We start from the raw sequence: 25,202 nt of genomic DNA on the forward strand, positions 1-25,202 counted from the left end.
GAATGACGTAGAATGTTCCACAAAGAGAAACGTCAAGTTGGATGAAGACTGCGAACAGCGAGAGAAAGATAATGAGCGATAAACTTCAGAACATTCTAGAGCTGCCATAAGTACGAGCGCAGGTATATAGGGGCGCCGCCACAGCGAAGTGAGTTAGTTACAAGTCAGCAAGCTACAAGTAAAGTGAGCGGAGAATTGAGTGGCGAATAAGCAAGCTATAAGTTTAATTGTGTTAACAAGTAGTAAAGCGTTGTTATTGCTTTAACAAGTATTGTAAAGTGTTTTTACTGTATTAGCAAGTATTGTAAATTGTTTGTTGTACAATAAAGTTAATTGTACTACAATTTGGTCATCGTGAGCATTTATTTAACAATCCGGCGATACGAGCCCGAGTATATTTGGGAAATCCCTCAAGGTTTCGAGGATAATCGTAACAACATAACAGTCGCCAAACTGTACCACGAATTCTAGGACGCCGCTAGGTCCGTTATCGTCGAAAAAATTCGAATTCCGTTAAACAGCGGACAAAGCGCCAGCTAAGTGCGGCGCACAAGTGAAGCAGCAGTATGCGAGGGCGTCAAATCTTCAGCTACAAAACGCGAGCGGCGTTAGTTAAGCAGCAGAGAAGTCGAAGCAGCAATCGTGCACACTGGCACGTCAATTGAAATCCTACGGTCCAATCAGATATAGCCGACGCTCTGGGTGAAGCAGCAGAGTACACCACCGCTACATGTGCTCATGCATATTCTGTGTATGTATTCAGTCAGCAAATATCTAAACTTCTGGGTGAAGCATTAGCACACAGAATCAAGGTACATACCAAGAATGATAGAATACAAGATTGCGCCGATCAGAGAGGATTTTTGAGAATAACTTTTGTGTGACGTCACACTGGTGCAATTGCGAGAGAGAAATGCCAAAACGTGAGCAAGAATGGAAGAAGAAGAAAAGTTGCAAGGAAAATGTAAACAAGATGCACCAGTGTGACGTCATGCAAACGACGATTCTGTCAAATTCGTTAAGAGAGGAATAGCGGTCCGAGATCGGCGCAACCTTCGTATTCTCTCAATCGTGGGTACATACAGTAGAGGAGTGCAGACTCTGTGTGGGGCAGCGGACTAAACCAACAGCATAGCTTCTGGGTGAAGTAGCATTGCACAGGCATCGGAGCTTCTGTGTGAAGCGGCATTGCGCAGTCAACGAAACGGCGAAATAGAGCAGTTCTGCGCAGAAACGGTGCGGGCAGCAGATCGCATCAACGCAACAGCAGAGCGCACCACCGTAAAAACTTCTGTGTGAAGCATCCCCGCGTACAAAAAAATGGTGGCTATGGGGGGGTAGGGGGAGTTCTCCTGATTGCAAATATATACTTTTAGCCGCAGCAGGCTTATAGTTTTTAAGTTATTTGTTGTTAAAGTTTGTAAATTGAACTAACCTCTCAGCGCTATTTCACACAATAAACACTATATTTATGTACACACTTCGGCAAAATAGTTGCATTAAAACCCCGCACAATGAAATGTAAACATAATTTTTACATTTATGATGTATTTTTAGTAAATTAAGTAAGTTTTTATAATTATCATGCACTTATATATGTATACGCACATTGTGAATACAGAACTGTTGATTCAACCATGGTTTCACACTGACATTAGAAGAGTACTGCCACATCGAGGAAAATAACAATAAAAGAGAATAGTTTTTATCGTACCCATTTTCCTACTCAGCGTTGAATTAGTAGTAAAGGAGGGTGTGGGGTTAAACACCCCCAATATATAAAAAAAAATTACAAGCGCCGCATTATTTATCGAAGTATTGATTTTTATGGAAAGAGCGCCGCAGGCGAAAATTTTGAATACAAAATCGCGCGATTTTTTATTAAAAATTTTCATTATTTATCAAATTATCGATGTACGTTTTATACATTTGTGTACTTTGAACTACAATAACACCAGTAAATATTATTTCCACCCGAAAAAAATTATACCGTTATGATCAGGAGTAAGACCCCTATCGATCCTAATATTATTATTCTTAATAAGAGCAATGAATGTACGTATTGTACACTTATACTCCCTAATTATACGCACTTATTTGTGGTGTATTTTTTTAACGTATGGTGGCATACATTTTGTATTATTGTCAGCCAGTGTTATTTGTGCTTGTTTGTGAAATGTGCAAACGTTATGATTCATAAACGCGTTTTACTTAATTAATTAATTAAGAATTGTATATTAAAGTGGAAATCTCAGGCCGGGGTTTTAATGCAACTATTTTGCCGAAGTGTGTACATAAATATAGTGTTTATTGTGTGAAATAGCGCCGAGAGGTTAGTTCAATTTACAAACTTTAACAACAAATAACTTAAAAAGTATAAGCCTGCTGCGGCTAAAAGTATATATATTTGCAATGAGGAGAACTCCCTCTACCGTTCCATAGCTACCTCAATGCGGAACTCCGGGGATACAAACTAAATTGCAGCCGTGTGCGGCAGCAGAGCGCACCACCGTAACAACTTCTGTCTGAAGAAAAATAAGTGCGCAGGCAAGGTGTATTAAACAAGGTGGTGTGGGGGCGACAGCTGAGTTTTTCGCCGTGGAGGCCATTACGTCAAAATGATGTGTTTGTTGTAACTCATACCAATGACAGTATGGACATCAGCATATAATTTGTTAAGGCGGATTCACCGTTCGTGTCCGGACACTTTTTGTTAGTCATTTTACTCGTTCTTTTCCCACTCTGTCTCACTGAGAGCGCAACCAAAATGTGCTGAACACTCTTTGTTTGAATCAAATTGATTTTGATTATCTGTCCGAACGACTTGATGATTATGATTGCCATTATTTCTTTTGTTTACGTTTGGTAGCAGTTGACCTGTATAAAACAAATGATTTAACATAAACACACATGTAGGCAACACTTTCGAATGTCAGTCAGCTGGTTTTTTTTCACGCAAAATAAATAAAAATAATATGCAATCGACACAAGGACCAAGTAAATGTAATTTATTTCAATAATAATTACTTAAAATTTGAATGTTCTTAGATTTACCACTACTCAAAAAGCTCTTCGTGGAGGTACAGAAGGAATCCCGATCATTTTTGTACGATCTCAGCCAGAAGGAATATAAAAATAACAAATTGAATCAAATAGTTTGGGCTGAAATTGCCGAGTCGCTTGAACTACCACGTAGGTGATATTTTATTAATGTACATATGTGTGCTCAATAGGCGAGTCTTTATTTTTATTAGAACATGAAGTTCAAGTGCTCTGGAAACGCACCCGGAATAAATACAAAGCTGCGCTTGCCAAGTCTATCTTACCCAGTGGTAGTGCGCGGCGCCCACAAAAACAGATGGATTTGTTCTTGTTGCAGGAAATGGATTTTTTGCGACCGTTTATAGAGGATGCCGAGTAAGCAATGTCCATTTCTGATGCGATGTTACGATCAGCAAAAGTTGCTTCCGATACCGTAGCAACATATCACCATTACGTTACCATATACATACATCCATTTACACCTGCATATACATACATTCACACGCACATACATATAAGCAATCAGAAATAGGAATACTTCGATTTTTCCGAGGTGTATATTAAAATTGTAGTGGAAAGTTAAAAGAGTTTATATATACATAAACACTGGCCCTTAATGCGATTGGCGATGCTCGGTTGATAACTGCTAGTTATCAACGAAATTGACAAAATGGTATTGAATCTTGTACCATTTGGTAAAATTGATTAATAATAATCAACTATCAACCACGACTTGACAATCGAAAAAGGGGCCATTGAAAAATTTTATTATGTTTATGTAAAGTTTTATTCCAAAAGTCTGAATCCTTTTATGCGCTTATATCATTAATAGACCAACATCGACGAACTACACCGACGCCAACACACAACGAATTCAACATTTAATCGATGAAATGGCCACAGATCCAGAGGTTATAGACTGTTCCATGGATGAATCTTCGTCAACGCCGATTATTCGCAAAAAGCCAAAATCCGTGGATTCCACTAAAGATATAGAGGCAAGCTTGCAACGATTGGAAGGTACTGCGACGAAAATCTTGGCCACTCCGCGGGACCCGTTTTATTCATATTTTGAAACGGAAATGGAGAAATTGTGTGACCCAGTGAAAGCAGAATTAAAATCACAATTCATTACTCAAATTTATGAAGCTCAAAAGAACAACGATTTTTAATAATTTATTTATGATTCTATTATTATATATTATTGCACTTTATTAAGCTTAAACTTAGTAGAGTGTAAAACCGCATACTAAACCTTTTTCTGGGAACTCTGATAGAACATGAAATTTTGTTGAAACTTTGTAGATTATTTAATTTTAACTTTGAAACTTTTATTTACATATATATGGGTTGGTTTACCTTTTAAAAACTAATGAACATTGAACAAGAGAAAAATAGCCAAAATTGGTCAAAAACTTGGGGTTATATTCTATTAGAAATAGGTATGCATGTATACAGTGACGAAAATATAAATAGGGAAGCGAAATTTTAACAAGTTTTGGCTATTTGTCTTTTGCTAATTATTCTTATGAATTTACATATCAATGGCTGAGTTGAAGATCGGCCTATCTCAGCAGCAAGTTCGAAAACGCCCTACTTCAGATTTTGATTGAAGAATGTCCTATTTAAGAGTTTTATTGAAAAACACTCTGTCTCAGAATTCGGTTCAAAAACGCCCTATCTCAAACGAAAATACATTGAAAATATGCTGAGATAGGGCGTTTTTGAACAGAATTCTGAGATAGGGCGTTTTTCAATCAAGTTCTAAAATAGAGCGTTGTTCAACAAAATTTTGAAATAGGGCGTGTTTTAAAAGTTTTCTGAGATAGGGCGTTTTCGAACTGGTTGCCGAGATAGGTGGATCTTCCACTCAGCCATCGATATTTGGCTTAGGTTTTACAATGACCATAGGTCATTTATAAACATTAAAGAAAAAGTAAAGAAAGAAGAGAAAAGAAAAGAAAAGAAAAGAAAAGAAAAGAAAAGAAAAGAAAAGAATGGAAAATAGTCAAAGCTGGTCAAATCGTTGGGGTGGTTTTATTTTGACAATAGGTATGTTATAAACTATAAACTACTCTGGAAAGCTTTCAAAGTAATTTGTAAATATATTCCGGACAGTCATGGCATCTTGTGAGGCATGATTACTTAGAGAAGATAATATTGGTTGTAAATCAATTCGGGTAATGTCTAATTCGCTGTCCTCTTCAACTTCATCCGCGTTTAAATAATTGGAGGCGCTTTTGTCTCGAAGCCAATTATGCAAGCACACTGTAGCCTTCACAATATTTATTGCAGTTTCCTTGATTGCAATAATTGGTTTGCGGTATATCCGAAAACGGCTGGATAAAATTCCGAATGCGTCTTCAACAACCCTTCGCGCTTTGGACAGGCGTTTGTTGAATATTATTTCTTTTTGAGGCAAGTTCGTAACATTTCGGCCAGGATATGGACGCATTATATTCTTTCGTAAAGGAAATGCTTCATCTGCGAGAAAAACAAAAGGAGCAATTTCATTTGTGTTAGGAAGTACTTTTTCTCCAGGAATTTTCATATTTTGGGGGTGATGCAAAATACTGTTGCCAAATTTTGAATTTTTAAACACTCCACCGTCACTATTATGTCCTAAAGCACTTATGTCTACCATTATAAATTTATAGTTCGCATCGGCCACTGCCATTAAAACCAAACTGTGCGTATGTTTGTAGTTGTAAGTAAGCGACTTGTGGTTCGGAAACGCCTGCAATTAAGTTATTTTTTTAGTAATTTTTTACGCCTGTATATGTGTATATATAATATTTTTATACACACCTGTATTACGACATGTTTCCCGTCTATTGCACCTAAGCAATTGGGAAAGTCCCATTCCAAAAAGAACTCGTCTGAAGTACTTTTCCACATGTCTTTAGAAGGAGTAGGCAAAACAAATTGTAATTTTTCCCATATCTGTTGACAGGTTTCCCTTACAATATTAGATGTGGTCGAAGCGCCAATTAAAAATCCATAAAACCCAACTGATTTCATGCTATCTCCACTCGCTAAATATCTATAAAGGCAGCCTGTTTACTATAGGACGCACATTTAAAATTTATTTCGCGCTTCATTGTGGCTGGCTATTCCAAAAGGGCAGGTCAATGAAGTACATAATGTGTATATTATCTATTTTGGAACGAATCACCACCGGAGTTAAAACGAACTGAAATTGTTTTGTCTCCCAATCGAATTTAGCAATGAGTGACGGAGATTTCTTCCAAAAACATCATTTCCTTAAAGCGTTTACCTTAAAGTAAGAGCCAATCTTTATCCTGGTGATATTTCTTCATTAAATCTATTGGGTTGATTCTTCAAGTTGGGTCCCAAAATGTGAAGGAGCTCATCGAAGGTCTTCGGATCCATGCGGTGAAAATTTATAAACGATTGAACGTCATTCAAACGCATCTTTGGTATGCGCGAGAAAAAAAAAACCATCTTTGCCTCGGTCCAAAAGTAATTTACGCACAGCACAGCTTCTTGACCTTTTGCTTTTCTGCTTCAAGCGGTTCAATCTAATTAATAGGCAAAATTTTTGAACTTCTACGCAAAATAATTGGATTTGTTGATGCCTTTCCANTTTTTCACTACGTCAAATTTCACCCAAATGACAGTTCATCAGCTTTTGACTTTAGAGGCAAATAAAATGTGCCGAACTGAGCGGTGAACCGTACTTCAGCACTCTCTCCGACAAAAAATTATTGAGAGAAAATAAAAAGTTGTCCGGACACGAACGGTGAACCCGCCTTTAGTGTAATTTTTTACTTATATACGGCCAACAACACCTTGTTAAATACGCCTTGTGCGCAGGGCACAAAACTTCTGTGTGAAGCGGAGAAGTGCGCAGTCAACAAATTTTTGGTGAAAAGCAGAGAAGAGAAGCAAAACCAAAACGTCGTGTTAGCAACGCAGCAAACGCCAACATTGTCGCAGTTTGGAGTTACAAACAGCACGAGTGCAGCGAATAGGGGTTATTTTCAACGAAAACACATCTGCCTGAAGAGAACTACTGCTAACAAATTATACGCTGATGTCCATACTGTCATTGGTATGAGTTACAACAAACACATCATTTTGACGTAATGGCCTCCACGGCGAAAAACTCAGCTGTCGCCCCAACACCACCTTGTTTAATACACCTTGNTATTTCTTCATTAAATCTATTGGGTTGATTCTTCAAGTTGGGTCCCAAAATGTGAAGGAGCTCATCGAAGGTCTTCGGATCCATGCGGTGAAAATTTATAAACGATTGAACGTCATTCAAACGCATCTTTGGTATGCGCGAGAAAAAAAAAACCATCTTTGCCTCGGTCCAAAAGTAATTTACGCACAGCACAGCTTCTTGACCTTTTGCTTTTCTGCTTCAAGCGGTTCAATCTAATTAATAGGCAAAATTTTTGAACTTCTACGCAAAATAATTGGATTTGTTGATGCCTTTCCATACTGTAATTCAAATTTGGCAGCTTTTTATTTATTTTACTTTAGGAGCGTTCCTTATCTCCCAGAAATAGTCAGAAAAAGTCCGAAGTAGTCAGATTTAGTCCAAAAAGCGTTCCTTAACTCGGAAATGACAGCAAAAATGAGAGAGCAACAGTCAGTGAGAGTGACTCTCATCAGTCCGAAGTAGTCAGATTTAGTCAGAAGAATTTTTTCTGGCAAAATCCTGAAAAGTGTCAAACTCAACTGAATTTAAATTAACGGAAATTAAGGAATACGCTAAAAGTGAGAATAATCTAAAAAGTAAAAGAAATGAATTGAAATTGGAAGAAGGCAAAAAATAATTGATATAGCAAGTGTTTATTGTGCTTGTGCTTGTGTGAATGTGTTTTGTACATACATTTCTGTTCTTATTTGACGTTAGTTTTGTTGTTGCCATTCTTTGGACTAAAAATTTGGTTTTTTGCGTTCCTTTACTTTTCATGTTATTCTCTTTAAGTGAGCGCATTTTGCTTACGCTCTGGCATTTTGACACTTTTCAGATTTTATTCCAAAAAGATAAGGAATGAACCTTTTTTCACTACGTCAAATTTCACCCAAATGACAGTTCATCAGCTTTTGACTTTAGAGGCAAATAAAATGTGCCGAACTGAGCGGTGAACCGTACTTCAGCACTCTCTCCGACAAAAAATTATTGAGAGAAAATAAAAAGTTGTCCGGACACGAACGGTGAACCCGCCTTTAGTGTAATTTTTTACTTATATACGGCCAACAACACCTTGTTAAATACGCCTTGTGCGCAGGGCACAAAACTTCTGTGTGAAGCGGAGAAGTGCGCAGTCAACAAATTTTTGGTGAAAAGCAGAGAAGAGAAGCAAAACCAAAACGTCGTGTTAGCAACGCAGCAAACGCCAACATTGTCGCAGTTTGGAGTTACAAACAGCACGAGTGCAGCGAATAGGGGTTATTTTCAACGAAAACACATCTGCCTGAAGAGAACTACTGCTAACAAATTATACGCTGATGTCCATACTGTCATTGGTATGAGTTACAACAAACACATCATTTTGACGTAATGGCCTCCACGGCGAAAAACTCAGCTGTCGCCCCAACACCACCTTGTTTAATACACCTTGAGCGGAACTTTCGAAACGTAAAAAGAAAGATAATCAGAACAGAAAGCGAATATCAAATAAATAGAATTCCATTGTGCATAAGTTATTTGAAATAACAAGTATACGAGCTATAAATGTTAATTTGAAATTTGTCGTGCAAAAGTTATTTGAAATAACAAGTATACGAGCTGTTAATGCTAATTTGTTGTGCAAAAGATATTTGAAATAACTAGTATTTACGCTATAAATGTTAATTTGTATTTTAAAGTGAACACCAAATAGTTCTTACTTCAAACTAAATACCAAACATTTCTTGTACTAATTTAAGTCCTCAGTGCTATTTTATTGCTAATTTCAAAATATTACCATAATGGACAGAGAACAAATTTTTAAGTTGACTGTTAACGAACTGAAAGAAAAGTTAGTGGGGCTTAATCTTGCAACGTCCGGACGTAAAGCAACTTTACAGGACAGGTTATGTGAACACTTCGGCCTGACTGTAAGTGACGATGATGGCTCAAACGATGATTGCGAATCAGTGCAAAGCTACGTTTCCCCGTAAATAGGTAATGGGCGCGCAACCTTCACACTGCGTGATATAGAGAGCTCGATGTTGACTTTTAGTGGTTCAGGTCATCCCACCATCGAATAGTGGCTTGAAGCATTTGAAGACAATGCTTCTGCGGTTCATTGGGATGAGTTGCAAAAATACATTTATGGTAAGCAGCTTTTGAAGGGTGCCGCAAAAATGTTTGTGCGTAGCCAGCGTAGCATTATAAATTGGAGCTCATTAAAGCGATCACTCAAAAACGAATTTGGCACAGCAATTACATCAATTGAGGTACACCGTTTGTTAAGAAGTCGTCACAAGCGTCCGAATGAGGATTATAGGGAATACCTGTATAGCCTTATGGAGATAGGTAAGCCCATAAACTTGAACGACAGAAGCTTAGTGGAGTATTTTGTTGAGGGTATTCCGGACTCCAGAACCGGTAAAAGCAACCTTTATCAGGCAAAGACTATACAAGAGTTAAAGGAGCAGATAGCGATTTATGAAAAAGTACGTTCAGGTCATCAAACTGGTAGCAATTTTCGAAAACCCGATGAAAAAAATAAAGCGTCAGCCAGTCAGGTTACAAATAATTCTAAGCGTTGTTATCGTTGTGGAACTGGGAAATCTAGCCCCAAATTGTTCACAGAAGCAATCGGTCTGTTATGGGTGCGCTCAGGCAGATCATAGGGTGGCACAATGCCCTAAAACTCAAGCCAAGCAAGAAAAACCGAAAATAAATACTCTAGGTATAACTCAACGCATCAAGTCAATGGGTTGTGTAATCTTTAAAGATTTAGAACTTAATGGCTTTAAATTCTCTGCGTTACTTGATACAGGCTGTGACTTATGCCTAATGCGGTATGACGTTTTAATGATGATGGGCGACGTTGAACTGTCTCGCGAAAGACATCGGTTGGAGGGTATAGGCGACGGTGGTCTCCGCACAATGGGTAGCTGTAACATTAAGTTAGCTGTGGATGATATCGAACTAGAGATAACATTCCACGCAGTACGCGAGCGGGACATAGTATACCAAGCTATTATTGGCAACGACGTGTTAAGGCAGGTAAACCTTATTGTGTCCGAGGACGAGGTAGTCTTTAAAGAAAAGAATACGGGTGGTCCAGTCGTAGACGACGTAGCACATAAGGGTGAAATTGAACTAGTGAATGAGTTCAAAGACCTATGCTTAAATGTAGAGCCCGTCGGGACAGACAACCATGAGGTTAATCTGTCACACCTTAACGCACATCAAACCAATGACATATAAAGACTTATAAAAAACTATACGCCTAAAGTCCAGCACGTCTCGCCGATCTAGATGAAAATTTGTTTACTCGACGATGTGTCTGTCTGTAAAACTCCAAGACGCATGTCCTACGCTAATAGGTGTTTTGTTGATAATCAGGTATCAGAGTGGCTGAAGGAGGATATCATTCAGCCGAGTTGTTCAGAATATGCGTCTCCAGTTGTACTAGTTGCAAAAAGGGACGGAAGCCAAAGACTTTGCTGTGATTACCGCCGACTGAACGAAAAAATTATTACGGACCACTTTCCAATGCCACTAATGGACGACGTCTTAGAGAAACTGCAACGCGCGCATTTATGCAGTACGATTGATCTGCGGAACGGATTTTTCCCCGTTCCAATCTAGACGAATTCGCGAAAGTACACGGCGTTCGTGACCCATCAAGGTCAATTCGAGTTCTCGTTTGTACCCTTCGGCATATGCAATGCTCCTGTAGTATTCTCGCCGTATATTTTCCGCTGTATTCAGAGATCTGGTAGAAAAAAATATCGTGATAACTTATATGGATGATTTAATTATCCCTTCAAAGGATAAAGAAGAAGGTATCGCTAGATTAAAATTGGTATTAAATACAGCGGCTGAATACAACCTGCAAATAAAGTGGAAGAAATGCCAGATACTAATGGGAAAGGTGGATTTCTTGGGGTACATAGTGGAAAACGGAACCATAAAGCCATCGCTGGCTAAAACTCGCGCAGTTGAGGACTTTCCGCCACCAACCGATTGCAAATCTGTACAGAGATTTTTATGGTTGATGTCGTATTTCCGACGATTCATCGATGGTTACGCAGTGGTCGCCAAACCGCTCTCTGACCTGTTACGCCAAAGCAACAAGTTTGCCTTCGGAGGCGAGCAAATGGCGGCATTCCGACAGTTAAAAGCTGCGTTGGTAAGTGCGCCGGTATTACGATTATACAACCCTAAGGCTACCACGGAGGTACACGCAGACGTTTCACGTTATGGATATGGTACAGTACTGCTGCAAAAGGATAGCGAGGACCAACAGTTACACCCTGTCCAATATATGAGCCGCAAGACTACTGAAGCCGAAGAGCGATATCACTCTTATGAGCTTGAAGTTCTTGCCATTGTGGCCGCGCTTAAGAAGTGGCGAGTGTATTTATTAGGCATTCCGTTCAAGATTGCAACTGATTGCAATGTTTTCGCCATGACAATGCGGAAGAACGACGTCCCACTGAGGATATCGCGATGGGCGCTTTTCCTGCAGGACTTCACCTATACAAAAGAGCATCGATCTGGAAGTAAGATGCAACACGTCGATGCATTGATCAGAGTCTCATGTTTGTTGTTAGAAGACTCTCTGAAGTACAGATTGCAGCAGGCGCAAAATCACGACGACTGGACACGAGCAGTAAAGACGGTACTGGAAAAAGATGACTATGAAGATTTTTACATAAAACACGACATATTATACAAAGATCCCGTCAAGAAACTCGTAATGGTGCCAAAACAAATGGAAGAGGAAATCATAAAGATAGCGCATGACCAGGGACATTTCTCCGCCAAGAGAACTCAGGATGCAGTTGAGAAGACTTTTTATGTACCGCAGATAGCAGAAAAAGCGAAAAGGGTAGTAAGAGGCTGCGCGCAATGCATTATTTCGGAAGCCAAAGGTGGGAAGAAGGAGGGGCTCCTGGAGCCAATACATAAGGATGATCGACCGCTAGGAACCTATCACGTCGACCACGTTGGTCCGATGGAAAAAACTAACAAACGCTACTCTTACCTTTTGGTTGTCGTCGATTCATTCTCCAAATTTGTTTGGCTGTATCCAACGCGTAGTACAGGAGCGAATGAAGTAATTGGCACTCTAAAGAAGCAGGCATCTATGATCGGAAATCCTAGACGCTTGATATCCGACAGAGGCACAGCATTTACGTCAGGGCCGTTCAAAGAGTATTGCGAGAGCAAGTCGATCCAGCATTTATTAATAGCTACTGGCGTTCCTAGAGGTAACGGGCAGGTAGAAAGGATTCATCGAATCATTATGTCAATGCTCGCTAAACTATGTTTACAAGATCCGAAAAGCTGGTATAAACATGTTGACCAGGTTCAACGAACGCTCAATAGTACACCACCAAGAAGCACTAAAATCTCACCGTTCAAATTGCTGACTGGAGTCGAGATGCGAGTAAATGCAATACCAGAGCTGCGAGAATACCTCGATAGCGAAGCGATTGAAGAACTAGACAGAGAGAGAGAAGATATGCGGGAAGAAGCTCAACAAAGCATCGCGAAAATTCAACAGTTCATTAAGACTACGACCCAAATTCTTCGGCCCCTACAAAGTCGTAAAAATAAAGAATCATGGACGATACGAGGTAGAGAAAGTTGGAGAAGGCGAGGGCCCAAAGCGTACCACTACCGTTGCCGAATATATGAAGAGGTGGCAACCACCGTTTGAGGCCAAACGGTATGTCAGGCTGGCCGAATGTGGGAACGTATGAACAGAGGGTAATCATTTACCTACGACAAACAAATACAACTCTGAACATAGTGCGAGGGCAACACTGACTACATAGAAAATGACGAAACAAAAATGACAAAAGACACGAAGACGAAACCACAAAGACACTTGTTGCGCGACTTTAAACCCGAACGGACGTGGTAATACTCACGCTTACTGTTATACGTACAAAAGAATATTTAATTTACGTTTTACATGTACCTAAGCCTATAGTGTTAATTGAAAGTAGTCATTAAATAAATCAATTTTATTAATACCAACATCAAAGCTCTACGTGTTTTAAGTGCCCTACACTCGGTAAACCCTACATATATAACAAGTAAGAAAATCTAAGTTCGGGCGAGCCAAACATTAAATACCCGGCGCAAGTATTAAATATAGTTTTTTTACCTTTCCGAAAACTACCGCTACATGGTAAGCAAGGGTGGTTTTACTCCTATTTTAAACATCTTCGATATAACGTTCAGTTCGATATAATGAGAAAAACTTATATAGTTATATGTGGGCGGTATCACGCCCATTTTCCAAAATTCCAAATAATGTTACTTATTTTCAAGGGATTGTTGTTAGTATCAATTTTGAGTAAATAAGCGTCCTTAAATTTCGAAATATAGAAGTTTCAAGCATTTCTAAAATTTACCGTTATATGAGAAGTGGCCGTAATTTTACTCTGATTTCAATAATTTTCACCGTTCAGCTTTATTATAAATTGATTTATCGAAAATTTCATATTTCTCTAAATTACCCTTATATGGGATGTGGGCGTGGTTATTGTCCGATTTAAAAAATTTTTAGCCGTTTAGTATGTTGTAGCAAGGCCAACAACTGTGCCAAGTTTGGGAGAAATTGTTGGAGCGGTTAACAAGATTTACACATATAATCATAAGTGGGCGTGGCTACGCCCACTTTCCAAAAATTTATAATATTCCTATTTTTCGTCTAAAAATGATTGTAAATATCAAGTTTGAGTGAATAAGCTTCAGTAGTTACTAAAATATCGCAGTTTTCGTATTTCTGAAAACTACCGTTATATGGGAGGTAGGCGTGGTTATTGTCCGATTTTACCCATTTTCAATACTACCTGTCCTACGCCCGAAAGAAGTACACGTACCAAGTTTCGTTAAGATATCTCAATTTTTACTCCAGCTATCGTGTGCACAGACGGACGGACAGACAGTTACCGCTTAATCAATTTATCTTTTCATTCTGATCATTTATGTATACATTTGGCTATATCTATCTCGATTCGTTTTGCCTGTTACAAACAACCATTATGTGAACAAAGTTGTAATACCTTGTGCACAAGTGCGCTCGGGTATAAAAATGAAGCAAACTATTACGTCACGTTACGGCATAATTCCTCGGAAACGCGAAAGAAACAGTTTCCATACAACGTTCTAAAAAGTTTTCAGGATAATCTGTTGTAAGTGACGCGAATGGACTAGGGATGCCGAAAAACCATCGATGAATCGAAAATATGGATGTTTTGCTTCGAAACATCGAAAATTTTCCACTCGATGTATAAATAGTCGAGGCGTCGATGCATCGATGTTTTCTGTAAACTTACATCTCAAGTACATCGAATGGCCGAACCTCGCTATGTCTGAAGTTCATAGAGAGGAAGATGCAGTTTTATAGCTCATAAATTGTTAGTATAATAAAGTGCAAGTTTCCATTGCTTTAATTTTTAATATTTTTGCTTTAGCTGACTTGCGCTTTGTTATACTAAAATTTTATGAGCTATAAAACTAGTACACACCAAAAAAGGTTCTTAATGTTTTATTTCCATAGTGGAGGAAAACTCTATGCGTATCGATGCATCGATGTACGCCCTCCAATGCATCGACAAATATCGATGTAAGTTTCGATGCATCGATGCGGGGAATAACATCGAGGTATTTTTGCCACTGACATCCCTAGAATGGACCACCCGCATTGTTTATCTCATTTATTTAGGTGCATACAAAAACTCCTAAATACATAGCCCAATCACCCCAAGAAATTTTTTGACGCAGTTAGGTGTCTCTTGTTTAGGTCAACTCAAAATGAAAATGTTTCCCTCAATTGCGATATGGGAAGTGTCCGCCATCTTGGATTTTGTGTTTTTTACGATTTGCGCGCGGATTTTGCATTCGATTTTTTTAAGGAAAAAATTTTAGGAATAAATTTTTTGACGCAGTTAGGTGTCTTCTGTTTAGGTGAACACAAAATGAAAATTTTTCCCCCAATTGCGATATGGGAAATGTCCGCCATCTTGGATTTTGTGATTTTTACGATTTGCGCGCAGATTTTCACTCGATTTTTTCAACGAAAACATTTCAGGAAGAAATTTTTTGACGCAGTTAGGTGTCTCCTGTTTAGGTGAACACGAAATTAAAATTTTTCCCCTAATTGCGATATTGGAAATGTCCGCCATCTTGGATTTTGTGATTTTTACGATTTGCGCGCGAATTTTGCATTTCTAGTGAAAAAGGTAGTGAACAAATTTGTAGAGAACTCGATTCCCTATAGGGAATACACTTTTCATGTGCCTATCATTCTTTTAAATAATTATTTATTGCTAATCATATGCAAAAAATGCCCAAAATTAGGTAAGTGGCGCGGTTTCTTCGAATTTTGAGCAATTTCTATTTGAAATAAGTGGCACATTTAAATGGCAAAGTTGTAGAGGACAAGATTTCCAATAAGCACATTATTTATATGTTCGCCTACGACGTGTAGATCTCGACCAACAACGCGCTCAATGCAGCGGCAAGGGGAAAGCTACTCAAAATTTTTTTTCACAGTATCTCGGAGGTCGTGTTTTTGGCGCGTATTTTCAACTGNGATTTCCAATAAGCACATTATTTATATGTTCGCCTACGACGTGTAGATCTCGACCAACAACGCGCTCAATGCAGCGGCAAGGGGAAAGCTACTCAAAATTTTTTTTCACAGTATCTCGGAGGTCGTGTTTTTGGCGCGTATTTTCAACTGTGGGTTCATCAATAGGCCGAGCCCGTGAATAACTATTTTCAGTCAGTTGAAACTGTAATTAGCAAAAAGTTTTTGTCCTGTTCACCGTTGGTCACTTGTGACCAAAATAGGTAACTTTTTGAGTCCTTGGTAACTTGGCAACTTTTTTTTAATTTTGGTAACTTTTGGTAAGTTTTCCGTGTATAAAGTCAGACTAAAATAGTTGGATTAATTTGATAAATTGTACTGTGGTTTTGTGTAGCGGTGACAANTCAATAGGCCGAGCCCGTGAATAACTATTTTCAGTCAGTTGAAACTGTAATTAGCAAAAAGTTTTTGTCCTGTTCACCGTTGGTCACTTGTGACCAAAATAGGTAACTTTTTGAGTCCTTGGTAACTTGGCAACTTTTTTTTAATTTTGGTAACTTTTGGTAAGTTTTCCGTGTATAAAGTCAGACTAAAATAGTTGGATTAATTTGATAAATTGTACTGTGGTTTTGTGTAGCGGTGACAACACTACTAGAAACAATTGCATCGAGAAAGCAATACAAGGCTCAGCAAAAATAGCTAGCCGCATATCGAAGAAAATTATAGCTGGGCAGTCTACTCGTTAATTTATCACAGTATGGGGCGCTTGTCACACGTTCAATATTTATTGTAAAATTTGGACCGAGATCCATATTGATGGATTTAAAAATAGTGATGGATCGCGCGGGAATGCCACATGTTCAATATTTATCGCGTTAGTATTTATAAATTGCAAATTTAGTATTTACATGTTTTTGTGTAGAGAGGTTTAAAGAAGCCTGGAAATCTTATCTTAATTTTATTTTATTGAAAATCGTCTATACTTTTTATTATATGTATGGTGATACCATATCTAATTGGTTCAAAATGCAATGCGAAATGCCCAGCCGCGAATTGATATCACGAAATATGCCACACGTTCAATACTTACTGACAGATCTTTGACCCATTAATAGAGGAAATGAAAAAAAGGAGGTTTGAACTAGAGGTGGGCGCGAGATAACGAAACCCGCGGGACCCACGGTACTGATTTAAAATTGGCCGGGATGGGCGGTATGGGGAAGATCTGTAAAAATATAGCGGGCGGAAAACCCGCAACCCCTTCAAATTCACAAAATCTTCCTTAAAAACGATGTTTGAAATATGCACTTTTAACGTTTTATTGAGATGAAAACGAATAGCAAAGCAAAACAAAATAATCGTAAGATGCCAGATCTTTCATCATTATTTTTATTATTTAAAATTAATTTGACAGCCATGAACATTTTTGTCAACCTTCCACCGGTTTGCAACCGACCGTTTCAATTTGTTGTCCGTTTGTAGCCTGCTTTAGAGATAGATATCGGTTTCCCGGGACCCACGGTACAATTTTGAAAAACGTCGGAATGGGCGCGTTCGGGACTTAAAAATCGAATTTCGGGATAGGCGGGATCAGTATTAAATATTTAGTCCCATACCCATCTCTAGTTTGAACAGCAGTTTTCGCGGTGTAGTTGGATTCCTTCGGTAAATGCACTTACGGCGATTTTTTAAATATTTTTTTTATTCTGTGGCTAAGATCCCGTTCAAAAGACAAGAGCTTAAAGCGCGTTTTATGATAAGTATATTTTTAAACGCGTGCGTAGCAAAAATATTTATGTGTTGTGTTTTGTTTCAAAATTTGTTGTTAAATTCTTCTTTATGCACGTACGTATACAGAGATTGAATAGAAATGTATTTACATATATACGTATGTAACTGTATCTATTATATGAGGCCTTGAGCATCAGAGTAGCTTAAGTGACATGTCAAAAAACGTTGAGGTGCACCTCAAAATGCATTACCAGAATCGACACGGTATTAGTACGCCCTTTTAGTTTTATGTGGCTATAATATGTAGCATCACGTAGATGCAATGAATTTTTTAGTAAAATACCGCATTTATTTTTTTATAGATCCTTCTTTCTCATATTACTGAACATTTTTTTGTAGATAGGCTGTTCTGGCCCTCATGGTCTCATATGTAAAATGAATTTGTTTACTTTTCTTTTAATAAAACTTTATTGTACCCATATCTTATTTATGGCAAATAAACTAGGTTTGTTTTTACAGTTTATTGTATACGTATACGTTGTTTTTTACTTGGTAACTTTTAGGTAACTTTTTTTTGTAAATTCTGGTCAGAAAATTTTTTGTCGTGTGGTAACCGTGGTCCTGTTATCAATTAGACTTTTCTCTGATTTTAAAGAGTTTTATTGTGGCGAAAATAACTATGTGTGGATTAGGAATACTGGTGAAACCACATAAAAATAAAACGCGCGAATAACTTTACCTCTGAGGTGGTGTGGAAAACAGTTTTGAGTAGCTTCTCCCTTGCCGCTGCATTGAGCGCGTTGTTGGTCGAGATCTACACGTCGTACGCGAACATATGAATAATGAGTTTATTGGAAATTTTGTCCTCTACAACTTTGCCATTTAAATGTGCCCCTTATTTCAAATAGAAATTGCTCAAAACTCGAAAAAACCGCGGCACTTGCCTAATTTTGGGCATTTTTTGCATATCGTTTAAAAACATTAATACGCATATGAAAATTGTAGGGAATCGAATTCTCAACAAATTTGTTTACCTTTTTCACGAGAAATGCAAAATTCGCGCGCAAATAGTAAAAAACATAAAATTCAATATGGCGGACACTTCCCGTATCGCAATTGGGGGACAAATTTTCATTTTGTGTTCACCTAAACAGGAGACACTTAACTGCGCTAAAGAATTTCTTCCCGGAATTTTTTTGAATCTTACGTCGATTTTGGTCTAAAGTGATCGGGCTATACAAAATAAAATTTTATGAAGAACGTACGTATTTACGAAATATATATCTGGTGTTCAGGTAAATCCCAACTAAACCACACAACTCCGCACTTAGTGAAATGCAGTTAAAGAAAAAATCACTACCTGCTACAACTCTAAAACGACCGAAATCATGTGCTATATTTCCGTAAATATTTCTAAATCATACCTACTATGTAATTGTTAGTAGAAAAGAAAAAAAGGTAGGTAGAACGCTGCTGCAATATTGCATATACATACATACATACTTCAGGCTAAAAAGGCTCACAATTATATTTTTTCATCTTTGAAAGGTCGTAGTAAAACCAACGCTTAGTTATTATTTGATTATGTATTGCTGCAAAATTTTTGTTCATTCTGCGCTACTGTTTAGTAAATAACATATACATATGGCACACCGTCTTCAAAAGAGTCACAACTAAAAATTTTGAGATTATGCGCTGAAAATGTACACAGATCATTTATTTAACTTTCAGCAAAAGCTGGAGCAAATTTTTGTTATAATTTGTTAAAAAAAACGTAAGGTAAAATCGCCCTTGCCCATATGATTATCATGTGATAAGAAATAGTTTTTCGCATTTTCTGACAAACGTATTATTTTGAGTTGTGACTCTTTTGAAGACGGTGTGCGATATGTTTGCATGGATATGAAATGCAGACCTTCCTTTTATTGAGTTTTCTTCTATGTAATACATACATACATGTGGGGGCCTCCCTCTTCCTCTGCTACCACCAGCGGGTTCCGAGTTGAATACTTTCAGAGCTGGAGCGTCGGTGTCTATTCGAACGACATGGCTAAGCCAGCGGAGCCGCTGTATTTTAATTCGCTGCAATATGTCCATGTCGTTGTAAAGCTCATACAGCTCATCGTTCCATCGTCTGCGGTACTCGCCGTCGCCAACGCGTAAAGGCCCGTAAATCTTCTGCAAAATCTTTCTCTCGAACACTCCAAGAGCCGCCTCATCGGATGTTGTCATTGTCCATGCTTCTGCGCCATATACCAGCACGGTATGGTGGTTTTCGTACGTCGAGAGAGGAATTTACTCCTGAATTGCCTACTCAGTCCAAAGTAGCACTTGTTGGCAAGAGTGATTCTGCGTTGGACTTCCATGCTGACATTATTATCGGTGTTAATCCTGGTGCCCAAGTAAATGAAATTCTCTACTTTCTTGAACTTATATCTGTCAACAGTGACGTGGGTGCTGAGGCATGAATGTGCAGACTGTTTTTTTGATGACAGGAGATACTTCGTCTTGTCCTCGTTTACCACCAGACCCATTCGCTTTGCTTCCCTATCCAACATGGAAAAGGCAGAACTGACTTCGCGGTTTTTGTTACCGATGATGTCGATGTCATCGGCATAAGCCAGCGATTGCACGCTCTTGTAGTAAATTGTACCTGAGCGGTTCAGTTCTGCAGCTCTTATTATCTTCTCCAACATCAGATTAAAGAAGTCACATGAAAGGAAGTCGCCCTGTCGGAAACCCCGTTTTGTGGCGAACGGCTCGGAGAAGTCTTTCCCAATTCTGACGGAGCAGGTGGTATTGCTCAACGTCATTTTACACAGCCGTATGAGTTTTTAGGGGATGCCAAATTCAGACATAGCGGCGTATAGGCAACTCCTTTTAGTGCTGTCAAAGGCGGCTTTAAAGTCGACAAATAGGTGGTGAGCGTCGATCCTTTTCTCGCGGATCTTTTCCAAGATATGGCGTATTGTGAATACATGGTCTATGGTGGATTTGCCAGCTCTAAAGCCACACTGATAAGGCCCAATCAGTTCATTGACAGTGGGCTTCAGTCTTTCACACAATACGCTCGATAAGACCTTGTAACCTATGCTTAGAAGGCTGATCCCGCGGTAGTTGGCGCGAATGGCGGGGTCACCTTTCTTGTGGATTGGGCAGAGCACACTTAAATTCCAGTCGTCGGGCATGCGTTCATCTGACCATATTCTGCCCAAGAGTTGATGCATGCACCTTATCAACTCCTCGCCGCCGTACTTGAATAGCTCAGCTGGCAGGCTGTCAGCTCCAGCAGCTTTGTTGTTTTTCAGCCGCGTTATTGCTATACGTACCTCGTCATAGTCAGGCGGTGGAACGTCGACACCGTCATCATCGACTGCGGGCTCGGGTTCTTCTTTTCCACAACTTTCTGTGCTGCCACCATTTAGTAGGGCGGAAAAGTGTTCCTTCCATAATTTAAGTACGCTCTGGACATCAGTTACTAGGTCGCCATTATTGTTCTTATAGGAGTACGCCCAGGTCTTCAAACCTTCCGTAAGTCGCCTAACTCTCTGGTAAAATTTTCGGGCATTCTTCCTGTCGGCCAGCATTTCAAGCTCTTCGCACTCACGTATTTCGGCCTCTCTCTTATTGCGGCAAATACGTCTCGCTTCCCTCTTCAGATCCCTATAGCGGTCCCACATAGCGCGCGAGTTACATACTAATGTACATATGTACATCTTCTTTTTTAATCACTCTTAAGATAAGTAATATAATATATTCAATAATTATAATATAATATATACATATTATGTACATACATATGTATGAAGCGAATGGAAAACAACTGTTAAGTCAGGCCACTTGTTATCACCATCCTTTTTCTTATCGTTCTTAAGCTAAATTTTTCATATACATACATATATATGTATGTAAGTATGTTTGGAAACTCTTAGAGAATTGGTAAGCTATTGAGATGCTGACCGTTAGGTCAGGCCACTTCTTTATCTTCATTACCTTCCTTCTTAGTACATACATACATATATATGTAAATAAGTACACTTGCATAGCCCTTAAGTCTGATGCTAGCGTTTAAGAAACTATAAAATAAAGCATGGATTCAGTGATTTTGGACGATTCAAGCATAAATGTTCTAAATAAATTGCATCTTTCCGCAAAACCGGGATTTTGTAGAACTACTTATTTTAGTTAAGTATTTAACTGGCGCAGTCTACGGCTTTAGCCTCTTAAGAAGCTAAAATAAAAAGAACCTAAAGCTATGTTAAAACGCAATATTTTATCAAAATAAAATCAAATAATAATAATCGAAAAAATAAGGCTCCGTAAAAGGTGTTAAAACCTTACTTTCGAGTACCAAGTCAACTTTATAATATAATTGCAACAAAAACGTTTTAAACAAATTTTCCAAATTACTTATTTTGTAATTGGTACAGACAAATAATTAAATCAAACAAGATAGGAGCTGCTCCCTATGGAGAAAAGGCAGAACCTATTTGACGAAAATCGTAACCTAGGCGCCATAATGGAAGAGCAACACAAACAAGAAATGGAAGAAGTCGCTAAAAACCAACAAGAGGACATCGAACTGCAACGAACCCAACATGACCAACAGCACCAAGTGCCATCAGAAGTTCCCAATGCATCGTTGTTTTCCGCAAAAGACGTCCTACAACAGTTTCGCCTACTGAGACAACTTGACAAAGATCACAATGTCAACTCGTTTGTTAACTCTGTGGAGCTAGTGCTATAAATGTGCAATAATAATCAGCAGTTGATAAGCATTGGTACCAACATCGTAGCCAACGAAAAAATCCAGGGAGACGCCGGCAACTACATAAGACAGCTGGGAAATAATCCGACGTGGCACCAAATCAGAAGCAAGCCACCAGTACCGACCGAAATCCACTTATGGTGAAGTATTTAATATGTGTCGTAGTATAAAAGTAAATAATTTAAGAGAATTGTTTCACCATTTTGAAGAAGCTAAGTTTAAAATTAATGAAATTTATGGTAGTCTAGATATCTATAAGCCAGATCATGTAGATAGGGACCTAGTAAGCATTCTAATTGATAAAATTGATATTCCGCTTAGAGCGTATCTAGACGAACATCAAACACTAAACCAGATTATCACAAAATACACAAAGCTTAAAGCTCTTGACGATATCAGGGCCATCCATATCAAACACAGAAAGAATGACCACAATACTCAAAACAAATACATGCAAAAATCAAATAACCACACTAGCAGAAACCTACTTCCATACACAAACAACCGAGTGAATAATACGACTAATCAAATCCAGAGCTATCGCCGGGATAACTCTTTGGCGCAAAAACGCAATTTTCATTCGAGTGTAGAAACTCAGAACTCGATTCAAGCCAGTAATCCTGGTTATATGGAGGTTGATACACTACAGGAAATCGAGAACCCAAAGGAAGAGGTAAATTTTTCAATTGCTCTCAAGGTCTAAACTCCCCATAGTAGTCGTTACAATAGGAAAAAAATCTTAAGATGCCTAATAGATACTGGCGCCGATACCAGCCTTATAAAACCCAACGCAATATTACCATACAAAAAACAAAAACTGCCAAAACCGATTTATTTTAGTACTCTAAATGGCTTAAACTTAGTAGAATATTGTGTCCTAACACCAATCCCAAAACAATTTCTAGTAACAGGTACAGTATCATGGAAAGTCGTTGACTTTCAAAGTAAAAACTATGAAGCTATTATCGGGCAAAACTGTCTTATCCCATTCAAAGCTATTATCAATTCAGGAGAAAAATATATCGAAGTTTTTGGAAATAAGGTATTCTTCGAGGAAAATGTATATCCTCTTGCTTTTGACACAATCTGTACTCTCAAAAAAGCAGAAAAGCAGAGCAGTAAAATCTTCGAGTCCCTCAACTTAGGTCATTTAAATAAGGAAGAACGATGCTGTATAAAAAATCTTTTATCAGAGTATTCCAACATATTTTTCAAAGAGGGTGATAAGTTAACATCAACTAACGTTCTTCAGCATGAAATTAAAACTAATGTTGATAGGCCCCTCTTAGGGTGGCCATATATTATAGTGACATAATCAGTACAGTTGCGATCAAATATCAGTACAAAGTCATAAAAATCAGCTAATTTTTAAGCGTATTTTTTATTATTAACAATATAACAACCAAATAACAGCGGATTAATTTAACAAAAAGTAACTAATAGACTTTTAAATACATATAGTATTATCAATATAAAAATTCATTACTTTAAAACAAAACAAAGGTATTACGTATGTATGTACAGCTGTGCTCAGAAAAATAGTAGTAAAATGTATCGACAGGTTTTGAAAATTTTTTCTCTCCTTACTTAATTTAATTTTTTTTTTAAATATAGTTAATTCTATAACAAAAGATATGTGAGTTGAAGTCTCAAACTTTCTTGAAAATTTATAAAAATTGAGAAAAAAATATTTATAGCCCATTCAGTTTCAGTAGAAGATGAGCTCGAGTCAGAATCTGTTTGCATATTTTAAGCTACAAATTTAAAACATATTTAGTTGGTGTGCTTATTAAATACAACATTCACATTAAATGTTGACTAAAAGGTATATTACCGAATTATCGCTATACGAATTTTAGAGTACGAATTAAATTTAATAGTGTTAAATGTGTATATGCACGTAAAATTACAGGTGGTCAAATATCAAAATCAAAGTAAAGCTACATATATCATATCCAAGAGTCGGTAGTTTGCACCTTTTCCAAATTTTTAGAACTTACATTGCACCGTAGCAGTAGTCGTCTTAAGTTTGAAATACTGACAGCCGATTTCCCAGTGGATGTTCAATTATAATCAAAAGATTATCTCTTATTGTCATCTTCTCAGTGTACTTAATATATGATTAACTCACCACCACCTTTCATAAGATTTATTTATGGCGAAACCAGCTTTTCCTGTAAATCCTGTAAAACCTGCAAATCGTGATTGCAAATCGGGTTGGGTTGAATCCAAACAGTCTGTTATTTTGCGAAATCCTAGGAATCGAAACAATTGCAAGCTGATACCTTTTTAATAATGGATCAAGTTTAATTAATGCTTTCAATCTGCTCACACGTATGAGTTGTCAAAAATCATTGTTTTGAACATGTAAACCTCAAGCAAATGTCAATTACACGAATTTACAAAAGTATTAATTAAATGTAAAAATCAGTACAATAGAAAAAAATCAGCACATGTACTGATTAGTTCAGCGCATCTGGCCACCCTAGCCACTCTATACAAAAATATATCGCTACCCTCAAATTCATGACGTAGAAATAGAAATGCAAATAAAAGAAATGCTCGAACAAAACATAATACGTCCTAGCGACTCTCCATATAATAGCCCTTTGTGGATCGTCCCAAAAAAGAAAAAGGATAACTCTGGAGAAAAGAAATGGCGATTAGTCATTGATTACAGGCTACTGAACATGAACACAATAGACGACAAATTTCCCATACCCAATCTCAATACAATTTTAGATAAACTTGGAAGAGCGCAATATTTTTCAACCATCGATTTGGCGAAAGGCTTTTATCAAATAGAGGTCAAAGAAGAAGACAGGAAAAAACTGCTTTCTCGACGCCATTTGGTCATTACGAATTTGTCAGGATGCCATTCGGCCTTAAAAATGCCCCATCAACCTTCC

The 25,202-nt window shown here is 38.0% G+C and overlaps 2 protein-coding genes across 4 annotated transcripts in view; one reads left to right on the top strand and one right to left on the bottom strand.

Annotated features, from left to right (window-relative positions):
- The window catches only part of Tsp39D (Tetraspanin 39D), a 103,976-nt gene that overhangs the window by 8,128 nt on the left and 70,646 nt on the right, over nucleotides 1–25,202 (bottom strand). The window lies entirely within an intron of this gene.
- LOC108362191 (uncharacterized) lies at nucleotides 2,722–4,356 on the top strand. The gene is made up of 4 exons (XM_017615065.1): nucleotides 2,722–2,997; nucleotides 3,049–3,192; nucleotides 3,255–3,417; nucleotides 3,875–4,356. The coding sequence occupies exons 1-4, from the start codon at nucleotides 2,976–2,978 to the stop codon at nucleotides 4,212–4,214; spliced, it is 669 nt and encodes a 222-aa protein (XP_017470554.1). The 5' UTR covers nucleotides 2,722–2,975; the 3' UTR covers nucleotides 4,215–4,356.

The sequence above is a fragment of the Rhagoletis zephyria genome, unplaced genomic scaffold (assembly GCF_001687245.7).
Source record: "Rhagoletis zephyria isolate East Lansing unplaced genomic scaffold, Rhagoletis_zephyria_1.1 Rzeph_scaffold_00957, whole genome shotgun sequence".
NCBI classification, from domain to species: domain Eukaryota; kingdom Metazoa; phylum Arthropoda; class Insecta; order Diptera; family Tephritidae; genus Rhagoletis; species Rhagoletis zephyria.

Bases quoted from the DNA above. Each gene is read 5' to 3' on its own strand.
- LOC108362191 (XM_017615065.1), top strand. From the start codon at position 2,976: ATGCAATCGACACAAGGACCAA. The intron at 2,998-3,048 runs GTAAATGTAATT...GAATGTTCTTAG, and splicing joins GCAATCGACACAAGGACCAA to ATTTACCACTACTCAAAAAG. The intron at 3,193-3,254 runs GTAGGTGATATT...TATTTTTATTAG, and splicing joins CGAGTCGCTTGAACTACCAC to AACATGAAGTTCAAGTGCTC.